Here is a 23,945-nt window from a genome sequence, read left to right on the forward strand (position 1 = left end):
CCATTATTTGTGTCCACTTCGGTTGATGAACTCGTCAACGAGTTCTCCAATTGAAACTGGTTTAAGACCAGTTTGAATTTGAAAAGCTGTGTTGAACGAACATGAAATTCCTCCTTTTTGATTTCAGTACAGTTTAGCAGCTGCGTCGCTTTCATTTTTTTCTCTTTGTTCCACTTTCTGACCGCTTTGTCGCCGCCATCATCCTCTGATGACACACGGCTTTACTTTATGTGATCGTGCAGCACTCAAGGCGAGTTAAACCTCGTTGATCATCTTTTTTTCTGAGATGATATGCATAAACGATGTGTACGAATCAGTGTGGCTCCAAGCTCTGCTGCTTAATACGGACTGCATGTTTGTTTTTCCACCGAGGAGGAGAGAGCAATTGCAAAGATTAAGGAGGATTTGCGAACAACAGGCAGCTGGTTTGTCAAATCAACTTGAAAGGCAGGTGCTATAAATCATACACAATCTCAACAGCTTGATGAAGGGTCTGACAGATTAACAGCAGCAATTTCATAATACTCATAAACACTAGTTTAATTCCTCCTGTCCCCCCCCCTTGGAACAAGAGAGAGCCTAAAAGCACCATGAGAACAATTATTACTCAGAAAATTCAACCAAACATTCTAAGTATTTTCATTGTAGAAACTATAGAACTGAAAATGAAATCTTCAGTTCTTTTCAGCCGGGGGCCCCACACAGCTTATTCCTCCCTTGAACACATATGAATTAAATAAGGCTTTATTTAATTTCATTGTATAACCTTGACATCCTACGCACAAGTGCCTGAAGTGTACTTCTGCGTGCTCTGAACCCCCCCCCCCATCTCAAAATCTCATATTTTGATTGAGTTTACATATGAATCGTCATACAAGGGAGAGAGACGGCTGACGATCATCGAAATCAGTTTCAGGTCATTTCTGAAAGCATTTGTCTGTATCTGCTTTGACGAATGAGCCCCATTTTTAAAAAAAAATAAATAAATAAAAGCTGATCTTTGATTTTTGCATCAAACCACCAGATTTGGCACGTGTTTCAGAGTGTTGTCACTCTGCTGTGAGACACGGTCGACGCTACTGTTGCTCAAGACTGTGAGGCCAACCCTCTAAAGATAGTAGAGGCTTCAACAGTGAGGCAGTCAGTCCGTAGTGGGAGTAACTCCTGGCAAGTGGAGATAAGGGAACTGTTTCTTTTCTTTTTTTTTTGCCACTGCACAATGAAGAAGAATGCTCACATCTAAAGAGCGGCTGTAATATGGAAATGTAATAATGTTCAGAAAACATTAATCAGTGCATGTGAATGGTTGCTTTGTTTGATATACACATGACTGGCGAGGATTGTATCTGAAGGCTGGGAACGGCATGAAATGGTGCCACGACGAGAGCCGATTTGCTCCACTTATACATTGAATGATGCAGATTATTTTATTTTTTCACACTCAGCCTGTTTTTTCGTTTATTATGGATGTAAAATTATTTCAGTACACAGCTGTCTGCTCCTGTGCTCCTTGTTCACGGATTATGTGAACATGGAGTGGATGGAAAGTTGCCACTCTTTCGCGTTTTCCACATTTTGTCCTTTTTCTCGTCTTGACATGAAATCGGTTAATTTCTTTCCTCTCCTTTCCTCCAACACACGGACAAGGGTTTTTTTTTTTTCATTTCCTAAAACTAAAAGTTGGTTGTATGCCTTTTTTTACGTTAGTGTTCAGGCCCTTCCTTCTTTTGGAAATGATGTTAGGAGCTTGGCGCACCTTTTTAATTTCTTTTCCAGAAATATTCCAGCTCAGCCTGTTTGGTTTGGGAGCATCCGTGCGCAGAGTTCTCCGAGGTGCCTCATTGAGTCCACATCCCCACCCTGGCTGTGTCCCTCGAGGACTTTCACAGAGTTCTCCTGAAGCCGTGAATGTTAATTCATCACCAAATCTGCCCTTTTTTTTTTTTTTTTTTTTTTTTTCAAACTAAAAAAAAAAACATCTCCAAACTCTGACCATCACTCCCTGGCGGTGTGTAAGAAACTCATCCATGACTTCTTGTGTGTGCCAATGCAAACGCAAAGCCCTGAACGGGCTCCACTACGTCCAAAACTACCACCAGGTGTTCTCACCCGCAGTAAACCCTGGCAGGACATCTCTCCGACCCTTACTCACCTCTAATTAAGTTTTGAATCCTTTACAAACTCCTCCCTGATCCAAGCTTTTGCTCCTCAGTACCACGCCAGGCCTCCTGCATACTTCATACATCCCAGGACTCCTAACCAGGACAACTATTAGTTGTCTCCCTACTAATATTTGTAGCGCCTCATCCATGGATAATAAATATATATATATTATATTTTTTATCTCTTTATTATATAGGGCAGTGCAGGGGGCAGAGAGAGGGGGAATAACACACAGCAAAGGGCCATCCGATGCGGGAATCGAACCGGGGCCAGCTGCAGCGAGGACTAATAGCCTGGGGGCGTCTGCTGTACTCACTAAGCCACAGACCGCCCCAAATATTGTTTTTAAAACTTCTGAACTATCTATTTATCAAAGTTTAGTCTATCGCATGACTGGATCCCCACCAGAGTCTTAATAACTGGAATCATCTGGAGAAGTTCTGGACTCGCTCTAAATCTTTCCGTATCAATCTTTCCCTCTATCGCGATGAGCCACGAGGGTCTTCAATCGTTTGTTTTCTTATGGAACAGGTTTTGTTTTTATAAGTGTCGATCGCAGAGAGGAAACGTTTGAACTCAGTTCTGGACAAGTCAGGAAACATATCAAGAGTTGGGAAACTTTCCATGTGCACCGTACGTACTGTACACCTCTGTACATACACGCATCTACGCTGTTTGTCTGCATGTAGCCAAAAACCGGCCACGGTCTCTCACCTCCCTGCACCGGCTCTCTGACACCTAATTTGCAGTCCTGCCCGCTTCCCTCGCTCCCCATCTCTCCATTCATCTCACTGAGGGTTTCACGCTCCTAACCGTGAAATTCACCCACAATCACAATTATGTCTTCAATCAGAGCCATCTCAAAGCAAGCAGGGTACCGGCTTTCTTTGGGAACTGCAGGAGGTCCAAATCAACACTCGGAGGACCGAGCGGGCTGATTCCCATCACTGCTCTCTGCACTAATGACTGACAGATTTTCAGAGAAGGGAGCCGTCTAGTTTGGGAGGCTTTTAACTCGCAATCAGGTACCTCAGGCCCACATGCTCCTCAGCATGTTGATCCTTCGGCAAACCAGTATGATTGCAGATATTGAATAATTCATGGGTGTCTAATGATACGTCAATCACAACTGGTTTTGTTTTATTTATTGCCAACTGTGCATAGGTTTGTGCATCCTCCGAGCTCTATTGCAAGTTAATATTGCATGAAGACTGTTAGCAACGTGACACTGAGTAGAGCAACGGCTTTTCACATCAGGGATGTTGTGCTGTTTGGCTAACAAGGACGAATGGGGTCGGCAAGGATTTTGCATTGCCTTTCATACTGAAAATTACATTTCAGATTGCACATGTGCGAGGAAATTTGGTTGCGAACGCTCCATTGTTCATGTGGCGCTTTTCCCATTTCTTTAACATCTGTCGTTGTGCTGAGGGTTTGGATTGTGCATTTCCAGCGTGATGAAGGTCGCTGTGCTCCTCTACAGTGGTCAGCGTTGGTTTGATATAACCAAGTGTTTTTATCTTGCACATAGCAAAACCCCCTCCATCTGTTTTCGTGAGTTTTACTTTTTCCATTAAGAGCAGCCATTCTCAGCATAATGGGGCGTTCCAGGAGCTCTGGCTTAGTCTGCCACATGAAGCGAATTGTAATGCCTTGACCTCGCACGGGAACATTGAATTGCTCCCAGGAAATTTAATCAACTAAAGCATGACCAAGAACATGCAGTGAGATGGAGATTCCAGCAGGAGGAGGGTTCGTCGTACCTCACGCTGAATGCAGTTTAAGTCTTCTGCGGGCGGCTCCTTGAACTTGCAAGTCATTAAGTGCTTGATGTCAGCAGGTGGTGCACACACTGCGTTGCTACTCAGCCATAGAAAAGACCCCCTTCTGTGGGACAGCAGGGGTGAGAGACGCTTTGCATCTCATGAGGCAGAGTTCGCCTGTATGAGCGAGTCGAAGCTGCAAAGCAGCTAGCAAGCGGTCCATTGAAATATGCTTGTCTCACACATACTGCAGATCTTACCCTCTGAACCTGAAATCAAGCAAATGTCGATATTTCAAACACCCGCCACATGTGAACACTCAGGTAACAGTGTCACACGAGGACTTGGAGACGAGGTCCTTTGTCCATCTCAGCTTCCTGACCAACAGCACTCTCTTTTGGAGATGTTGGATAAATAACTAGTAGGGTAATGCTGGGAATACCAACAGAGCATCCCGCAGCTCTGCAGCATCAGGGGTCCGGGACCCTGCAGCGAAGCAGTCAAGAAATCGTAAAGCAGAAAGAAGGAGCAAGCCAAGAGGAGTTTAGTGCTGTAGAGCCGACCGAAGAAGATAAGAGGGGAGTGAAGATGCAGCAGCTCCAGGTGGGCGCCATCAGTCGCACTGGAACCGGTGGGCTCGTGTTAAGACTGCCTTATTCTTGTCTCTCAGCCCCTCTGCTGCAATAACCAACTGATGAGCCGCTGTGCATGTCTTTTAAATCTTGGTGTGTTTCTGCGTGGATCTGTTCCCACATACTCGGTCACACAGCACCCGGGGGCCCTTTCGAGGACGAGGGGGAAGAATGGGTTGGGAGGGGACGGCCACACAGCATGATACTGTGGTAGGGGGAGCAACAGGCTCCCAGAGCCCCCCCTTGCTTAGGCAGTTCCCCCCTGGTGAGCTAATCCCCGCTCCTCAGGATTAACAGACTTCACAGTCTGGCCCCTACTGTGCTGTCAAGGCATCGCTACACCCTCCGACTCTTCGCCCAGCCACTACCTCCTTCATTCCTCCCCTACTTTTTAAGCTCACTCTCGCTCCTTTGTGTAACCCATCACAATGAACGGTTGGTTTTATATTATTACTACTTTTGGATAATTGCATTGATCAAAAGCCGAAAAAGGTAAAACTCCGGGAGTTCTCAAAAAAGTATACCCACAGCTTAATGAATGCCTGTTGTATGCTGACAGAAGTACCTCCCTTCTTATTAAAAACTGTCATTTTCCATCTCCATGGAGACGTTTTCCCATCTCTCAATGACTAATGGGAGTCCAGGGGAAAACCTAGTTGGCCCAAATCAAGTAGATTATCACATCTCTCACTATACATGCCTCTTCATCTCCCTCTATCCTGCCCCTGGTTTCCTCATTTAACCACAATCTCCAAGCTGTCCTGCTCCTCCTGCACCGTTGCTCCCTCTGTCTCCTCATAGTGCTGATTAGGTGGGCAGGAAGATGATGGGTGTATTTGGGGCCTGTGAGGCCACCGATGTCGTTTCTGTCTGACATGCTCCAGCAAAGACATCGTCTACCCTTCATTGTCTTCTAATGGGGCACCGGGGTCTTGGAGACATGGCGGTAGATGGAGCATGGAGGGTGCGTGCGCGCTTGTGTGTGTGTGTGCGTGTGTGTGTGTGTGTGTGTGTGTGTGTGTGTGTGTGTGTGTGTGCGTGACGGTCAAAGAGAAACACTGGCGGGTAGTGGCAGGTGTGTTCGAGAATGGTATTAAAGGAAGGTAGAGAGACACTGCAGGTAATGACTGGTACGAGCTGCTTGTGCTTCTGTCTCGCTGATAAACGACTGGCTAGCACTTCAGTTTTCAGCCTTTACGAACAGGCAAGCCATTTTTCTCTCACTTTCTTTTTGCTTTTGTTTCCCTCTCCACATTTTGTCTTTCACCTTCCATCTTTCAGTCCCTAAGAAGCACTCGCCATAAACTTGTATTCCCCTCGATCTCTCACTGTATACGGCCTCTTATCTAATTACCACCCTCTCTGCCGTGCGCTCGCTCAGGTTGCAGCAGGAGCTTGGTGGCTAATTATCAGTGGTTAGGATGTGACAGATGCCGCTGAGGTGGTTGGTAGTCAGTTCTCAGCATAGCACTGGCAACCCTTCCCAGCATCCAGGCACTGCATCTCCCAAGCACCAGGGGAGTGATCAAAACTGGAAATGGGAGGGTTACTTGTTTATATATAGATTTGTCCTGTGCGGATGTGTGTGTACAGCCAAGGTGAGGGTGCTCACATCAATAAAGGATAAGCGCAAACGCGCAACTATTTTCAGCTTTTATACAGGTCAGAGTTTGTGTGCACCAGTAAAAATGTGTGCATGCACATATGCGTCATACAGAGGATGAATAACATCCTTTGCCCTTATTGTTTGTTAAGTACAGATGATCATGATCACAGTAAAACATTAATTAATTCTATTGATTAATTGTTCAAGGTCAGGTTAGAAATAGTTTTCTGTGTAATATTTTGTAATAATTTATGCTTTGATTAAATGGCTAATAGTTTTAAGACATTCAACCTAATTTATCCTCATTCGTCCACTAACTAGAAACAAAGTGGCTCAAAAGGCAAAACAACTGGCTCATTTTTATTATTTCTACTGTTTTAATGTCTCTGTAAAGCACTTTGAATCGCCTTGTAGTTGAATTGTGCTATACAAATAAACTTGCCTTGCCTTTTTGTGTCGACTTATCTCAAAAATGCATTGTACCGATTTCAAAATAATCAATAGAAAAAATCGTCATAGAAATAAAAGGGTGAAAAGTTGAAAGACAATTTTTTGGTTTTTAATCTGCTGTAGCGCCCTCAAGTTTCACTCTATGGGCCTTTTTTAAAAATGTAACTTTGTGCCAGAAGCCTCGATGTGAGGGGAAAATGCCCATAGCTGCCTCATAGCTGCCCCCATTTTTTTTAAACTGTAATGAAAACCGTATCACTGAGAGTTACTCTGTTTCTCCAAAAAGCAACAGTTCTTTGCTAAAATCAACAGGTTCTAGTGAATTTTTAGTGAAATGTCTGAAAAAATGTTGCACCTAACCTCACCCTGGCAACTGCCACTCAGAGCTCATAGCTCGTGGACATTGGGTAATCAACACCTTTTCTCATTTCTGTTCAATCTAAACACACCTTGATTGATTTAGCTTAAACATTTTTAGCAGCTATCAAGGCAGAGGTGGACAGGCAGAGCCTCGTTCAGTTAATGCCAGATTTACACACCCAGCTTCTCTTAAATCCACTCATCATTGCTTTTTTTTTTTTATGTTACTGTACGCATGTGATGACATGGCACGTCTTTGTTTGTAGATGCCCTAATGAAAAGCAAGATAAACATCATGCTTTGACATGTCCCCCCCCCCACCACACACACACACGCACACACACACACACACATATCTCTACAGCGATGGCCTATTTGGCTGCTATCAACACAGAGGCTTGCTTTGGTAATGAAGTGAGGTCTCAGCCTTCCATCTCCCATCTCGTTTTGAAGAGTGAAGGAGCAGTAATTGGTGTACGACCTACACCACCGGCAGCACTCGTGTCCCCTGTCCTACGTGACATTCCCATCCAATTAAATCTGCGTCTGCACACACGCTTGCAGACCCTGAAAAAAAACCTGCACACACTCACAATTATCATTGCTCCCCGACTTCTTTTCCTGGTAGTCTTTCAAGGTGCCTTTTAAGTTTACATGAGTGTTGCACGGCATGCCTAAAATCTATCTACACGCAGAATATGTCTGTGTCTGTACTGCTGGATTGTGTGCTGAAACATTGAAGAAAGAGAGTTGTACTCTGAATGAGTTCATTTTCAGGGATTATGGGTAAATCTGCGGGGCCAGTGGATGGATTGCTCTCTGTCTCTCAAGGATTAGCTGAAGGTGACACTGAGGTGGGAGAGCTGTGTCCATCTGTGTTTGTATCTGCTCCCATAGTCCTGTCTGTGTGTGTGTATCTATGCATGGTGTATAGAGTAAGCCTGTTATTAGCCCGAAATGTGTTGTAATCCATCAGAGTTAATGAGACGTGCGTGTGCTCTCCAACAGCGATGGCAGTGGAGTGTGTTTTGTGTATGTCTTTTGACTGACCTTGACTCCAGTCTGTCAGAGGAGCGGACTCCCAGGCTGTCCATACGGAGAGCAAGACTCCATCAGATCCCCAGATGTCATCCCACACAGTCTGTCAGATGTGTGTACTATGAGCAAATATTAAGCACTACAGTACTGCCCTTGAGGAGAAGTATGGCAATCTGGGAGTTCATAACTAAGAAATATTTCCAAAGGTTAAATCACTGGATCACAACATGATACTGGACTTTGTTAGTGTTCAAAGATACATTTTGTTGGTCATAGGAAGCCTTGAGACATAATGAAACAGAAAAATCCTTGTTGCATTTATTCATCTTTATAGCGTTAGTTTTGTCAGGCATTTTTTTTTTCTTTTTGAGACAAGCCACCAGGAAAGATCGTTCAGCGGATATTAACTTAAACATTTAACAGTTTGTTACTTACAGTATATCCAGACTTTAGCAGACATCTCTAAATAGAAACTAGAGATCACAAATCTACTTTTTAAAGGGTTACAAATTATAAGGAGTGCAGTAACCAACTGCACGGTATCCACAAAAAAAAAACATGCGAGTTTGTCCATGCGTCTTAAACGTCTCACAACAAAGGGATAAAAATGTGAGGTGACCACGTTACTCCATGTTACTGTGACAACGGTCCATGACTGTTGATACATGTGAGCATTAGCTATGTATATTTTTGGAGAGGCAACCGCCATTCCGACTTCCTACCAGTCCGACTTCCCGCTATTCCGACATGCAAACGTCCCACCATTCTGACAAGGCTACCCATATAAGGAAATGTGCGTTACTCAACAGGTGAGTCCCTTCTTTCTGTTCATGCATTTTACATGTTTTAAGACATGTACACAAAGTCTCGGTATCCGAAGGAGGAGATGCCTTAAACGGGAAGCAGACCGTGGTGGTTTTCAATCACACACTCCGATGCCACTTATTGCAACTTTAGAAAATTTAATCCAGGAAAAAAAGGCTTACAGACATTAATTAAATCAGCTCCATAATATGCACAATAATCCAAAAGAAACGAAAGTCAACTAAAAAAATCAACTAAACAGCATGAAGTGGTCAAAATTGGTGTTTTACGCATGCCTCTGTGCGTCTGGCACATGCATCTTGGGGCTCTCCCACGTTTGTTTGTGGATGAAAGCTGTATGTTCAGCTCCCCTTACATGTAAAAACAATCTCTACATGACATTTTGGTCAGCAAAATCCACAGACAATGATTTTGTCAATGCTCACAATCATTACGCATGGATCTTTCACACCACCACTTTCCACACAGATTTCCAAATGTATAAACATCCACGGGCGCCGGGCGGTTAGATTGTGCGCACTGGTATGCATCTTTCATACCATGCATACAATATACGCAGTCTTTTGAATACAATGTGTGTGGTGTTGCAAGTTGGCAAAAAAAGGATCATAAAAAAGGTGATTTTTAATGTGGAGAAGCACTGGCAACAGCTCCACTTACTCATTCAGACGCAAAACAAGGGCAAACTGCTCTTGCCAAACTTTAGGGCGTATTTGCGCCGGCATATCATCAGTGCAAAATGGTTTGGGTAAAAAAAAATAGGCTATTAACACATAGACTCCCAAGTCACGTAAAACTACGTTTTTACTGCCCATGCGTTGGCTCCCACATGGTAAAAATATGTTTTTACGTTTTTTTTTTATGGAAAAATCTAAGTCTAAGGAGGCGGTCTTATGAACAGGTTAGCTTTGCAACATGCGACACGACGCAAATCCTCAGACCCGGATACATAAGTATCTAAAGTGCGACAGGCTGAAAGAGCGCACGTTTCACAAAAGCCCCGATATCTCAGTTTGTTGTTGACTTTGGTGGATACCCGCCTTGGTTTAGCTAAGGATAGCTCGCTAATGGCGGCACCTAGAGACACGCAGTTTTGACCCACAAAGAGTTTAAAGTCTCAGCTTTCAAACGAGCCATAACATGTTTCAGTGGCCCTATCACATAATATGCTGTGACTGTACAAAAAACGTCAAAAAATGGTTTAGAACGCTGGGATTCTACGACATAATTCTGTAAAAACCGCCGGTATTATTTAAGGAATTGTCGGAAAGGCGGGATTTAAAAAAAAAAAAAAAAACTAGCGTCATTCCCACCATAGGAGGAAAAAAGTGCCGGAATGATGGGACGTTTGATAGAAAATTAAGTGTTGCCATTCTGACAATTTGAGCCCCATGTCGGACTGGTGGTATGTCGGAATGTCAGCATGTAAACATATTTTTGTATCCTTAACCATGTGTTTTACACCAATTCTTATCCATTCTGAGAGCTAAGTAGAAAAGTGAAAGAACTTTTAAAAATGTCAAATGGTTGTTAATCCAATTGTTGTATAAGATTCAGCAGGCTAACACTATTCTCTGCCAATTCTCCTCTTTATAGATGATCAAATGAGCAGTGTGCAACGTACATTTTCATGTAGCAATAGGTAAATGTCATCATGCATCACATCACTAATGAGCATTAGCGCTGTAAAATTTTAGTCATTTATGGTTATGGTTAGAATGGACAATGATCCATTAAAAGGCTTTTTGTATGTAAACATTTTCATTTCATATAGCCAAATGCTAACTGGCAAAATGGTTAGCAAACCAGGGCCTCACCCATTCATTTGAAACTAAACAAAAAATGACGAGCTGAAGTATTTTAGGTTAATAGTATTGTCAAGTTTAAAAGAGTTCATGTTACCCTAAAAAGCTATTTTTACCACCTTTTGGACCTGTGTTAGCTTGTGGTGCTAGCATGACTTCATCACATTGATAACGGCCTGAGCTTTGACCTGCTACATGTTTCCTACAGCATATTTACAGACCCCTCGAGTGTTAATAGGCGTAATTTCGAAGGTAAGAAAAAATGACTGCAGCTTGCAATAACGATGCGGAAAGCGCTGTCAAAACGTAGTGCGGCATTACAACCTAATCAGCTAACAACTGGAAACAATTCTCCAGCTTAAAGTTTTTGGTTTTGAGCCTAAAGCCAAATGTTACTTTTGCTACACAGTTCCCATGATGGGTCAGCGTGTCAGCAAAAATATGCGCTCTGTATACCAAACATTTACATTTTTGAGTGGCAATAAGCCATTTCTCTACGAGGTAGGACTCAGTAGATTTCCGCATCCGAGATTGATAAGAAACCTGGAGTGAGAGAACACACGTGCAAACGGCTGTGACATGCAGAGAAGATCATCACGGGGAACAGAGGGTGTATGCACACGAGTTCAGATTAGTGGGCATGGAGCTGCGGGTTTTGTTTTCATCGCTGACTATTTGCGTGGAGCTGTCTTTTGTGAAATAGAGACTGGGCAAAAGGTGGGTTTGTGCAAGTTACTCCTACACACATATAAGGACATCTGTACAAGAGGGAAAAAAGTCAGTTAAACAATTAAATGAAATGTCTTTTTACACTTTTCTGTGATCCGTGTTGATTGAGCTGGAAAAAACACAAAAGTGTCCATATGTCTGCCTTCGTGTCCTGCAGGTAAGATGTCACAGAAGGTGGCAAATCTGAAGACATGCCGCTGCAGTGGTTTGGAGACATGCACAGTATGTGTGAGTTGTGGTGCCCAACAGACAGCGGGGTGATAGAGGAGGTGTGGGCGCAGGCCTCACAGTTTCTGTGATGTGCTCTGACACACAGATGGCAGCTGACACAACACAAATAGACACTCACTCTTTCCTCGCACACCCACTCTCACTCCTCGTCCCCAAAATGGATGCTCTTGTCTCATGTTCAGTGTTGCACGCCTCAATCATCCGACTTGATTGACAGATTGGCAGATTAATGCAAAAAATATCATCAAGCACCCTCCTTGGCTGTTTTTTTTTTCTCTCTTCCTCTGTTATATTTCACCCGTCTTCATTTTTACCAATTTCCGTCCTTGTCACAATGATCTTTCCAAGTTGTTCAAAGCACTGCTTGAGACATTGAAGGGTGAGAAAAGAACAGGGTGGTCACAGAAGAATGAGTTCAGATGAGCTTTCGCGGTCGCCACCACTAGCCTCCTCCGTTTAAAACGGCCCTCACGCACATTAGAGAGAGGTTCTTTGAGTGTGTGCCAATGTTGCTCGAAAGTTGAGCAGCTCCAACAAGATTTTACCTTTTACCTGGACTTCATAGAGTGGATCGCGTCTCGCTCTTGAGATTTTACCCCCACCCACCTCGCTACTAATGAACTTTCTGGGCGAAATATGAAAAAATGTTAATGCAAGCAAATGATGCCTGTATCTGTGTGCAAATTGTTTTGAACGCCCTCCAGGCTGGAGCTCATTCACACAGTAGCACTGTTTGCCTCAAGCCAAATCACAAGCTCTCAGTTCATTACTTCTGACAGGACACAGAGAGGCTATGAGAGATTGATGCACTCACATACGAATGCTGCTCCTCTCTTCTCGCGCCGGTTCCAGTGGCATTATTGAAACCAAATTAACTACTGCTGAACATGGCACTGCATATGGATGGCTTCGTATTGAGGTCTTTGGGTGTGATGATGCCTGCTTTGAGCTAAATGCTAATATCAGCACGCAATAAGGCTCAAAATAAGAACGTTAACATGTTTAAAATGCGCTCATAACTTCTATTTGCTTGTAGGCAAAAGGTAGAAGCGGAGGCTGCGGTTTACGCAACAGTGTTGCTAGTATTTGTTTGGAAATCCAAGCACTGGACAAATGAAAACTTTGTCTTGAAATACTGCATATTCAGCCGTCCACACCCGGGGAAAGAATCAAACAAAATGAACTTCTTCACACGACAAAGAACGCAATGTTGTCATTCACAAATCCGTTTTCTAATAAGTAGAATTCTCGACATGACTCACAGTTTTTGCAGTCAACTTTAAGCACACACATGAGTCTGAGGGTGGGTGTGTGTGTGTGTGTGTTTGGGTGGGCGGGCAGCAGGGAGAGAACACACGATAGACAGAGATAGTGTTGACGCGAGTAAGTTTGATAGATTCAGTGTTGCAGGGATTAATGTGAATTTGTAACTAAATCTAAAGCATTGGCTCCTTTCTGTTAGCTGATGAGTGCTTTTCTGATTTGTTTTTTTTAAATTTTTTTAACTAGATTCTATTTCAGTTCCAGTGCACGCACTCAGTTTTTTAAAGGTCACTCCGCTGTGGAACGTGTGCAGCGTAAGCGTGGGTAACAGTTTAAATGGATGGAGGGGTTTTTTTCAGGGTGTGTTTCCGGTGTGCTTGGAACTGCGGGATGATGCACTTCTCTGACTGTTAATGGATCTTTTTTGTCACCATAGAGGTACATGGAGCCTGTGTGGTTTTGTTATTTGAGCGAGATGTTTTCTTTCTTCCATTCTGCCCCTAACTCTCTGTAAAAAATAAATAAATAAATAACAAAAAACAACAACTTTGGTGTGACGAAATGAAACGTGTTACTATCTCAGTGACTGGCAGCCCACCTATTATAATTTATCACTCGTGACAAAAAGATGATTCTGATTACAATGAATTGAATTCCAATTGACTTTATGATTTAAGTGCCTTGAGATGACATTTGTTGTATTTGGCGCTATATAAATAAAAAATGAATTGAATTGAATTAAATTTCCTCTGTGATTACACTGCAGTTTTTAGGGGGTTTCGGGGATAGCTATTTTATGTACTGTGTGGTCAGGGATGGAGGGTGTATGGTCAGCATTCACATGCAGGAATTGGCTAATAATGCCTGCTTTATGAGATGCATTATTTATTTATTTTTTTTAGTCATTCAAAAGAACTGAATATACATTACCATTGTCAGCTGCCTGTAGTAGATTGTTCTGTATCAGATTCATTAGCTGATACTTTATTCTGCTTTGCTGATGCATGTTGGTACTGCTTCAATGCGGCTGCTCCACAATCAGAAGAAAACAGGATTGCAGTCACACACACACACACACGCCCGCGCACGTTTTTTAGATGTACACTTCCACCGAGAACCTCTAAAGGCAGCCTGCATAGCGGCTGGCACTTTACTGCATCCATTAATTTACATGATCCATGACTCGGATGTACGTTTCCTGGTTCACGTTACAAAGTGAACGCCTGAGGGGTAATTTCTGCTTTTATGCCAGATTTCCTCTGCTTGCCTGCGTCATCACGGGGTGACACATCCTCAGCTGGTGAAAGCCCACGTCCGTATACATGTTCCAAGTTTTTGAAGATGACACAAATGGATTCAAGAACAGCGTTCCTATTTTCTTTCAGCTTTCTCTTGGCGCGTAGCGTGAACATCATCTTGAAGGCTGGGAAAAAAGAAAAAAAAAACTGCATACGAAAGCAGTAACAGAAATAACTGGGATCGGTGGTGTTCCTTTTTAATTTGTTTCAGTTGTTTATTTTTAGGATTTAAAAAAACGAACACTTGGCTGTCAGTTGATCTGATTTACAGTTGTTGTCCATCTGGTATACGGCATTCCTCTGTGCCATACGACTACAATGTTGCTCATAGACGACATCAGTGAGCTATTCTACAATGTTGGTTAATTACAGTAAGTTACAGAAACATCAATACTGACAAGGTGATCCAATGATTATTATTCTTCCACAAAAATGAGTCCCCGATAAATGCTGTAGTCCAGTGTTTCCCAATGCTGGTCCTCAGGACTCACCTGAATGTCTAATTGGGTCCCTGCTCCAATACTACTGAATACTAATGAAGGCTAATTAAAAACATCACAAGAAAGCTTTTCTAAGAGGATTCAGGCTGTGTTGCAGAATAAAGGCCATACCAAATATTAACATACAAGCCTCATTTTTTGCCTTATATACTGTAGAACTGCTTTGAGACTGAGGTGTCTGATACTCAAGAGCGACAGTTGGAAAGGACCATCTCTAAGGTCACTGAGTACATATGCTCCAAACACGTCACTGATGAAGGCCACTGAGTGTATGTGTCCCCACACAGAGATAGCATATAGTCAAATATGGAGATTCAGAGGGAAAACGCATTCCAGAGAAATGAAGTCGTATGCATTGTTTCCTGGCTAGATGCCTGGAAGAAAAGAGACCTGGAGCATCTTCACCATATAGGGATAAATTAACACCCATAAGAAGAGGCTTCACCCTCTGGAGGATAGAGATTTCATTCCAACAATTGGGCTCATCTCTCCAGACTTGATGCATCTTTTCTGTAAATTCGAGACAGACCTGAAGAATGCAATAAAGGTTTCTATGTTCGATTAAGTCCGTGTCAGCAGAGTTCTTCATCACTCATCTCCACATCGGCGACCATCCCTCTTATTTACTACAAGACGATTTTTGTTCCACACGTTGCTGCTGTGTTGACCACATATAAACGTCTTTCGCCATTGCGATAGTTTGAGCCCAACCATTCACTCAAACCTGTTATGTAGTTAAAACAAAGTTTCCATGCTTTGTTGACAGATATATTTAGGCTGCGTCTAATTCTTCATCAGCAGTACGCAGAGCAAGGTAGGTCGGCAGGTGCAGAGCTGGCAAATCCGTCTGCCGTCGACATAACAAACATGACAGGTGCGGCTGCATCTTCACCACGGCAACTGTCCAATTTCCCCTGTTATCAAATGTTATGGCTCTGGGCCAGTATGGTCACGGGAGAACAAAGACCAGAGGGATTTTAGTTGGCGCCCTTGTACCAACAGAGCTGCTATGGGTGGGCTACCTCCCACCTGACTGTTTTCAAAATTTGATTTCTGAATTGTCCATATGTCAGTCGCAGCCCGTGCTCCGAGCATTAGCAGCATTTTTATCCAGATTACATTTACAGAAACAAATTTAGGTTACAGTCTGGCCTCTTTCTTTCATTTGCAATCTCTTCCTACTCCTCTTATCAGTCCGTCTTTGTGCCTCTCACCCCGAATAAAAGCACCCAATGCTACGCCGCGTGTTCTGTTGTAATCCTGCAGCTGCATTTCAGAGATGATTGTCCCTGTGTGATGAAACGAGCCCCGTCAGGTGCTGCAGATGATTACATGGCTTCATGCAGCGATCAGTCTTTGTGTACAAACATTTATTTATTTTCTTTTTTAAAAAGCAATCGATGCAGTGCAACACGTTGATGGATAAACTCCTACAGTGTCTTAACAACAATGCGAAAGCTCTGTCTACCTTCACAGGAAAGAGAAGCACGCATGAAGTCTTTGTTTTTGTAATCGATGCTGTATCGTGTTTTTTTTTTGTTTTTTTTTTCTTGGTTTTTTTTTTTCTTTCCTTCTTTCATTTTTTCGACTCCTGCGTCTCCTCTGCCTTGGCGATATACTCGAACCATATACACCCACTCTGAGTCTTTCTGGTGTCAGGCTTGATGTCACGGTTCACATTAAATGCTTGATGGTGAGTCACTCGTGTAATGAAATTCAATCAAATTTGTGACCTCATTGGCAGTCTGAGACACTGAGTTGCATCTGACCTGCATGTGTTCCTCTATCAGAACTTCAGACCCTTTTTGACTGGATGAAAGCAGCATTGTGTTTACATTAATGGCCTTTTAAGGCCTATTTTCCATGATATGCTTCTTGCTGAAAGGTCTCACATTTGAGTGACTCTGGTTATTTGACTTGAGATGCTGCATCTTTGTTCACTGCTTTGAAGCCAGAATCTGGAATTGGGAGAAACTAATTTTATGAAACTATATGCTCTTAAAGTCCAGCGGGAAGATTATGGTTTTTTTTTGCTGTTGATTTTGTTGCTCCTTTATGTGTTAAACCTCCTCTCTCGGCAGCTCTGTGTGTCTTAATTACACGCTCGTAAGTTTATTTTCCCTGAAAGCGATGCCCTCGTGCATTAAAATGGCATAAATATAACTCTAAACCTTTGCCTCATTTAGTATGCACAGATCTACGAGTATGCAAATTAAGCCTGAGTGTATCTCTGCCGCTCGCCTGGCTGCAGCTGCTCGCCCTCAGCTCTGCTCACTGTTCGGTTCAATCACATTAGCCAACAGCTTATAATGTGTGGCTTATGTTTCATAAGGCATGTTCTCGATCGCCAGCTCTGGCAAGTGTGCCCCCCCCCCTTTGAAGCCCTGGCTGTCCGAAACTGTTTCAGAAAATGTTACTGAACTTTTAAGGTGGAAACGCTCCACCAAGGCACTTGCTGCTTATTTAACTCACGTCTTTTAGCTTATATAAATGCTATATTGACTTAACTTGGCTTGCAACTGTTTGGGGGGCATAGCATATGAATGCTAATATGAATGTTTTCAGATTTAATTATTTTTTTTTCCACTATCTCCCATGGGGGAGTTTGTTTACCAGCTAGTTGCTATCTTTGTCTGCTTTAAGACTGAACCAAAATCGTAGAGCTGTGGGCTGTGTAAAGATTTTAATGCAGAGGTTTTTTTTTTTCTTCTTCTAGCTCATTTCCACCAGCTGCTTGCTGCAGCCCCATTTAGTACTTTTGTCTGTCCTTTAATCAGCATCACTCTGCACAGTCTGAACCTTAAATTTACGAAGCTCCCGCCGGTGTGGTCCGAGGGGTAATTACATCTGCCAGAGTCTGAGTCCCTCTATCTCAGCAGGGCCCAGTTACTCAATCTGATAGCAGTTGGTGTGTATGTGTGCATGTGTGTGGGGGTGTGTGTGTGTCCATTTTTAAGCAGCGCTAATTGGCACTCTTGAGTGTTTGGAGTCCAGCTCTCTTAGTGTCCTCAGTGTCGCCACCTCCTCAGACTGACAGGTGATTTAAACCCATCCTCTCAGCAGCAGTTGCCAAGGACATTATCAGACCCCGAGGAGAATATTCCCAAAGGCTCAATCGCACCATCTCCTTGCACTTTATCTAACAGCCCTCTCACGAGAAGGTGGATGCAGGTATGGCTCCCAGGTGTCATTTAAATTCTGCTGGACTTCAAATGTCACAGGGCCTGTAGCAGTAAAAACAACTTTTTCTTTCATGCGCTCCTACGACACACTGGTATTTTTCTAGACACCTGTGCACTTACGAGGGTTGTTGATCCCAGCAGGAATCTCTGATTAAAAAATAAAAACTGCTTTCATATGAGAGTCTCCTTTTAAACTATCCCCCAAGTGTTTAAGTCTAAAGTTTGTTGTCCGATGGATGTTGGCTGAAGGTGTTTTTATTTGACAACAAAGACACAAGCTTGATTAGGAAGGCTTGCTTTGGTCTGAATGGATGTGTGTTTTAATCACAGATCCTGGAACCGTTTGCGACTCTTTAATGAGGCCTGCTCCAGCTGGAGAGCTGTCGGCGTGGCAGCTTTGATCAGTGGCCCGTAGACACAGGATTACACCGCTAACACGCGGCGCTAATGGAACCACGAGTCGAACAGCACTCACACAGACTCATCTAAACCCGTGCCCTTGTTGCACGCACGTCAAACAACAAATGCAAATGTAAGAAATATACATAAAAAATACTCACACGCAACCTCTGACAAGGGCACAGTCCAGGAAGTCGGTGCGTGGCTTTCTTGCAGCCCCTCGTGTCGGGCCCTTTCATCTGGGCTGGACGTTGAAGGCTCTGCCAAAGAGGGCTCAGTATGGAAGGTCCAAAGCTCAGCACTGACACACAGCCCGACTCTTGAGACTAATGGCTTGTAGCTCGCAGCATATGTTGTTTTGTGTAATTGCTTTAATTGCTGTCATTGTACGTAATGGTTGGGCTTTTTCATCTTCCCTGGTGGTGTAGGCATTCTGCTAATTATATCTGTCAGCTTTGCGACCAAAATGAGTGTTTCACAGTAAATTCAGTGCAGTAGAACCCTCAAAATCTCTTTGTTTCTGTAAGCTGTTGGTGTGTGTGTGTTCCCTTATCATGGACCTGTTTAAGAAGTGGGGTTTTGACTTTACATTAGTCCAATTTGACCACTGACCTGCTTGTTTGTTTCTCGTCATTTCTCTCGTTTTGAGTTGTAGTTGGTGGTAAATTCCGATGCTAAAATTGTCTTCTTTTTCTTTTTTTGTCTGTGCAGATACGACACTATTACCAACTTGTGGGAGACGGTAGCTCCTCTGCCGAAGCCGGTCCATTCCGCGGCCGCCACAGTGTGCGGAGGGAAGATCTACGTGTTCGGAGGTGTGAATGAGGCCGGGCGCTCGGCGGGCGTCCTCCAGTCATACATACCGCAGAGCAACACCTGGAGTTTCATTGAATCTCCCATGATAGGTAAGACGGGTTACAAAACACACTGATCTTGTCATTAATACATGCTGTGTCCTTGGAAACTTTTTGCCATTGTTACCAGGTCCTTTTCTCATGGGGCGGCCATTTTCTGGGGAACACTAGGTCGTGGTTTGATATTTCTGAGGATGTGGTGGATATGTTTTCTCTCAATGTAACTTTGATTGGGCCATTTTGAGTTTAGAAGACACTCGGAAGCCAAGTAAGTTCTCCTTCACGATAAAAGGAAATAGCATAAATGCTACAGCTGGGAAGGACAGAGCGCAAAAGAAACTAAACAATGAGTCCTGCACCAACTCTTCACTCTTTTTATATTTATATATATATATATATATATATATATATATATATATATAAAAAAATCTGACCTCTGTGCAGACAATTGTTCCAAACCTTTTCTCAATTTTCTTTACATACAAACACTTCACAGTGGAAGATTTCTCAAAGTAAGGTATGAGTTGCAAGACATCATCTGCGTAGATCACACTGGAGGTAGGCCACGATTGCACACTGTGTTCTTAAAGGAGAAGTTTGTTTTTTTTAAACCTGGACCTTATTTCTGGCATAAAACGACACATAAAAGATAGCAGCTGAGGATCCTTGAAGACTGTTTTTTTTTTTTTATTCTTATTATTATTTGATTTCAACACCACATGTACAGTCCTGTGGATAAGAAAGAATATCCCCTTTCAATCTTTAGGCTTGATAAAGTCGGTAAAAAACACAGTGGAAAAAGTCTCTCGCACCAGCACATTTCCAGGAAACACTTTCCAGTTAAATTTGCTGCATAGCAGAACTCTGTGCCACCTGCTGGTTTTCCGGACAGGTTAAAGTGGCACCGGTTGTACAACGGGGTCACTCCACGAGTGCAAAAACTCTCTGGACATCTGCGTTCTCTCGCACACCACACCTCTGGAACATCTGTGGAACATTTCAGGAGTCCAGTTACACGTTTGAAAACAGTTTGCGATGTTTGCATGTGTGTGAGAAGTACTGCTACAGTAGTGGTGCATCACTTCATATGCTCGTACTCCTTTACTCATTCACATCTCGCTATCACATTTAAGGGCAACAAAAATCCTCTGGCCCTCAACGATGGTTGCCTAGCAACACTGCTCACAACTCTATCCACTTGAACGCATTCCGTTTCATATCATGAACTTGACTTAAGCAGTTGGAGCCATAAACTCCTCATGGCCAAGTGAAAGCAACTCGCAGCACTGTGTGTTGACGTTCATCGACCGTCTCACAGCTTCGCGATGTTCCATTTGACATGTTGCTAAATTGTGTATACTGCAGTTTATATCCACGTTCTCCGTATACCCAAGTGAAAATAAATCCAGCTCCACTCGAGTGTAAATAGTGAGAACCCGTGTGCGTGTCAGTGTTGGAGCTCATTTCTGTGGGAATGGGAACGTACTTACTGATCTTTTCCTTTCCTCTTGCTGTTTCCCCGTATTATTATCATCACACTCTGTTTCTTTTTTTCTTTTTTTTTTATCTCTTCGCTCCTTCTCACTTTATTACTCTGTTATTGTAATGCGAGAACCATCGCCCGGAATGATGTGTGAGTTGGTCAAAGCTGGAGCAGCATTCCAGTCGAAGCCACCAGGGACATGTAAAGGATGCGAAGGAGTCACAAGAAATGCTCTGTGTAACCAGGCTGCCATAACTTAGCTTAGCAGGGAGTAAACAGTGCACAGCTCATGACTGTCGGACTGTCGCCTCGACACAACACTATGATCACACACAAAAATGATTGTATTAAAGTAATAATTTGACTATTTCGGAAAAGACGAGATAATTAGATAAGAGGGTTGGTGTAGTCTTTACTTGGAATAATGTACACAACAATTTGTTAGGCAAGAGTAGTTACCAGGCAACCGGCAGAGACACGAGGAAGATTCAGACTACGAAATGGTCACAACCCTATAAATAAAGTATATGGAAACTGGCATTTTTCCCAGTGAGCAAATGAGATATGACTCACTAATTAGTGAGATTTCGAAGTGCTGAAATGCAGTTTGTTATCTTTGGCCACAGCCAGGCTTTATGTTTCCAGTCTGTGAGCTAATCCAGGCTAACAAGCTGCTGCCTCTCGCCTTGTGCTTACTACACAGGGATGAGAGTTGTATTGATCTCCCCCATTTTAATCTCATAACAAGCATGCGTCCTAAAACAGTGAAGTGTTCCTTTAAAATTGTATCTTCAAAAGAATTATGGGGCATCCAGGTAGCCTCAGGGTTGAGGCTGCGTGTGCTGGAAAAAAAAAAAAACACATTGAAAAATAGAGCTTGGGCAAAGTATGAAGTGATGACTGTATCTTAATTCAAATCTTTCCAACAAGCAGCACCTCCTTCAGCACTGTGGCTCAGAAACTTGCTCTCTGCCATTAACACCTTATCAGACGGGAGTAGTGTCGGGGAAAATGCTCATTATGTAACACGGGTGTTTGGAGAGAAAGCTGAATGCCATTATAGGGGCTAGCAAAGCAGCTGGCGGAGGAGAAATGAGAGAAAAGTCTCGTACACACACGCATAGATCCAGACACTCACCACCTCTGCTTACCTCATATCGGCAACACAAACCCCGGGGGTACCGGTACACGGCGCATGAATTATGCAATAAGCCCGGTTGCTCTGCACGTGTGTCTGTGTTTTTTTTTCTGTATGTGAGACAGCTGCACACAGACAGACAGACGGACAGATAGGCAAACAAACAGACCAACTGTCATCTGTCGGGGTGTAGATGAGCCGGCGTCTTGACAGCCAGCTCGCCAGGAGATAATAGACGGGTTTAGTGCTTCCTGTGAAATTGGGCCGGCGGTGATTTTATGAGCCGGTGGGGAGCGCTTTCTCAAACAACCCCTCTGCCTCCTTCTATTGCTCTCCACATCTAATCTGTCTGTTCATCTCTCCCCCCTCTCAACCCCCCCCCCCAATCTTGCTTAGTCTCACTGTGTCCCCCTCTACAACCCACCCCACCCAATTTCTCGCGGTCTCTCAGCACCGTCTTATCGACTGACACAAATACAGCTGTGTGTGTTTTCTGCGACTGTACACCTGTGTGTGTGTGTGTGTGTGTGTGTTTTCCATCCGCACGGACCATCTCCCGCATGGACGGCAAATGGGTTTCACAAACACTTATCAGGACTGACATCCTGTCTCTTGTGAAAAATACTGCTCGTGCCAAATATAGTCCCTCCAACAAGTCTGTCGAGGTAAACAGGGTCTCAGCAGCATCCACTTCTTCCTTTGTCTTCCACCGACGCGTGAGCCGAGCGGCGAGTGTGCCACTGTGAGCGTAACCGAGCACGTTCACAGCTGCTTAGGAAGTCTCATTGCTTTATTCCTTGCGGGTCAGCTCACCCAAATTACCAAAATGCCGAGGTTTTGAGATATCAGCCTCAATCCAACGGAGGGAAAAGGAATTTTGTTTGTGGCGTTCACACAAAGAGAGATGACATTTTAAAATAAAATAAATTTTTAAAAAAATTCGGCACCCAAGACCTTTAGAAGGTCATTGGTTCTCCGACTCATCCAAACAGTGTTTTGGCAACAATCCTTGATAAATATTTGCTTTCCTTGTTTAGTTTGACTTGCAAACTTTGAAATTCGGCTTTGTTTATTCAGATCTCTTATTCTGTGCGCATATCTATTCCTATAAAAAGATATTTTGGAAAGAAACATTCCCTTTGAAAGAAAAAGCCATTCAGTCCCTGCTGTAGAAGCACAGTCTCCTTATTGTAACCCCACAGGGCCGAGCAGATGTCTGTGGATCCAGCTCTTCCACCCATACAAAAGTAATGGCTCTTTTTGGATCCGCTTATTCCAAATGGCTCCACGAATTCGCATCTCCGCCAGAATGAATTGTATCGTCTTTTCTCTCGTTATCGGGTCCAAACTGCGATATGTTCACTATAAACACATACCCGCAGGTCCACGCGCCCGCTAACCTCCGCAGGACATTTAGTCAGATGTGGACGTGCTAATGCATCAGGCTACCATGACGGACGTGGTGGTTCAAACAGCCGCAGTGGCAGGTTAGATGTGTTCACATGTTGACATTTGAATTTAGCTCAAAGCACCACTTTTTCTGAGACATTAGCATGACTGTAGACTTCAGATTTTTCTTCATGACACAGCTGATTTATGAACCTCTTCTGCCTCTGCATTGTTATTTCTGTTAACTACTTTCTCCTGAAAAACAGCCCTTGGGGAAACTGTGCGGGGCTTTTTTTTTTTTCCAGAAGAGAAATGGAGGTACCGATTCTGGCACAGTATATGAGGAGATTCTGGCGATAATTTTTCAAAGTGCCATTTGCTTCTACAAAGTTATACGGGAGGCAGATGCTTTCAGACCTAAAGTTCGCAGCATCTTCGTGTGATTTAAAAACCGGGGTTAAGTTCAATGTGCGGCATCAGATCTGACTGCCTGAGAAAATTTGACTGACAACAAATGACCAGCTAATCAGAAGGTCGGTCACATTCAGCACAGCAACACCCCTAGTGTTAGATTGCATCCCCTTTTTTATGGGGAAAAAACAATTCTACACACTTTACCAGAGAGATGAAATCACAATATGCAAAACAAACAAATATCGATTAAATGAAATCAGGCATTATGTGCATTAAGCTGTCAGTGACCTTCAAAGGTCACATGATTGGCTGAATTTAGTGTACTCCATGTCGATATCTTAGTGTTTATACACTTTTTGTGAAATGACTCTTAATCTACAACATCACTCAGCAAGAGGCACCAGCAAGACCAAGGAACTCTCA

The 23,945-nt window shown here is 43.3% G+C and overlaps 1 protein-coding gene across 1 annotated transcript in view; it reads left to right on the plus strand.

Annotated features, from left to right (window-relative positions):
* Positions 1–23,945, plus strand: part of klhl29 (kelch like family member 29) — a 232,935-nt gene that overhangs the window by 197,794 nt on the left and 11,196 nt on the right. The window contains exon 13 of the mRNA XM_075459139.1: positions 18,956–19,149. Coding sequence (XP_075315254.1) covers positions 18,956–19,149 — 194 coding nt within the window. The remainder of the gene's footprint in view (positions 1–18,955; positions 19,150–23,945) is intronic.

Source organism: Odontesthes bonariensis, chromosome 24 (genome assembly GCF_027942865.1).
Source record: "Odontesthes bonariensis isolate fOdoBon6 chromosome 24, fOdoBon6.hap1, whole genome shotgun sequence".
In the NCBI taxonomy this organism is placed as follows: domain Eukaryota; kingdom Metazoa; phylum Chordata; class Actinopteri; order Atheriniformes; family Atherinopsidae; genus Odontesthes; species Odontesthes bonariensis.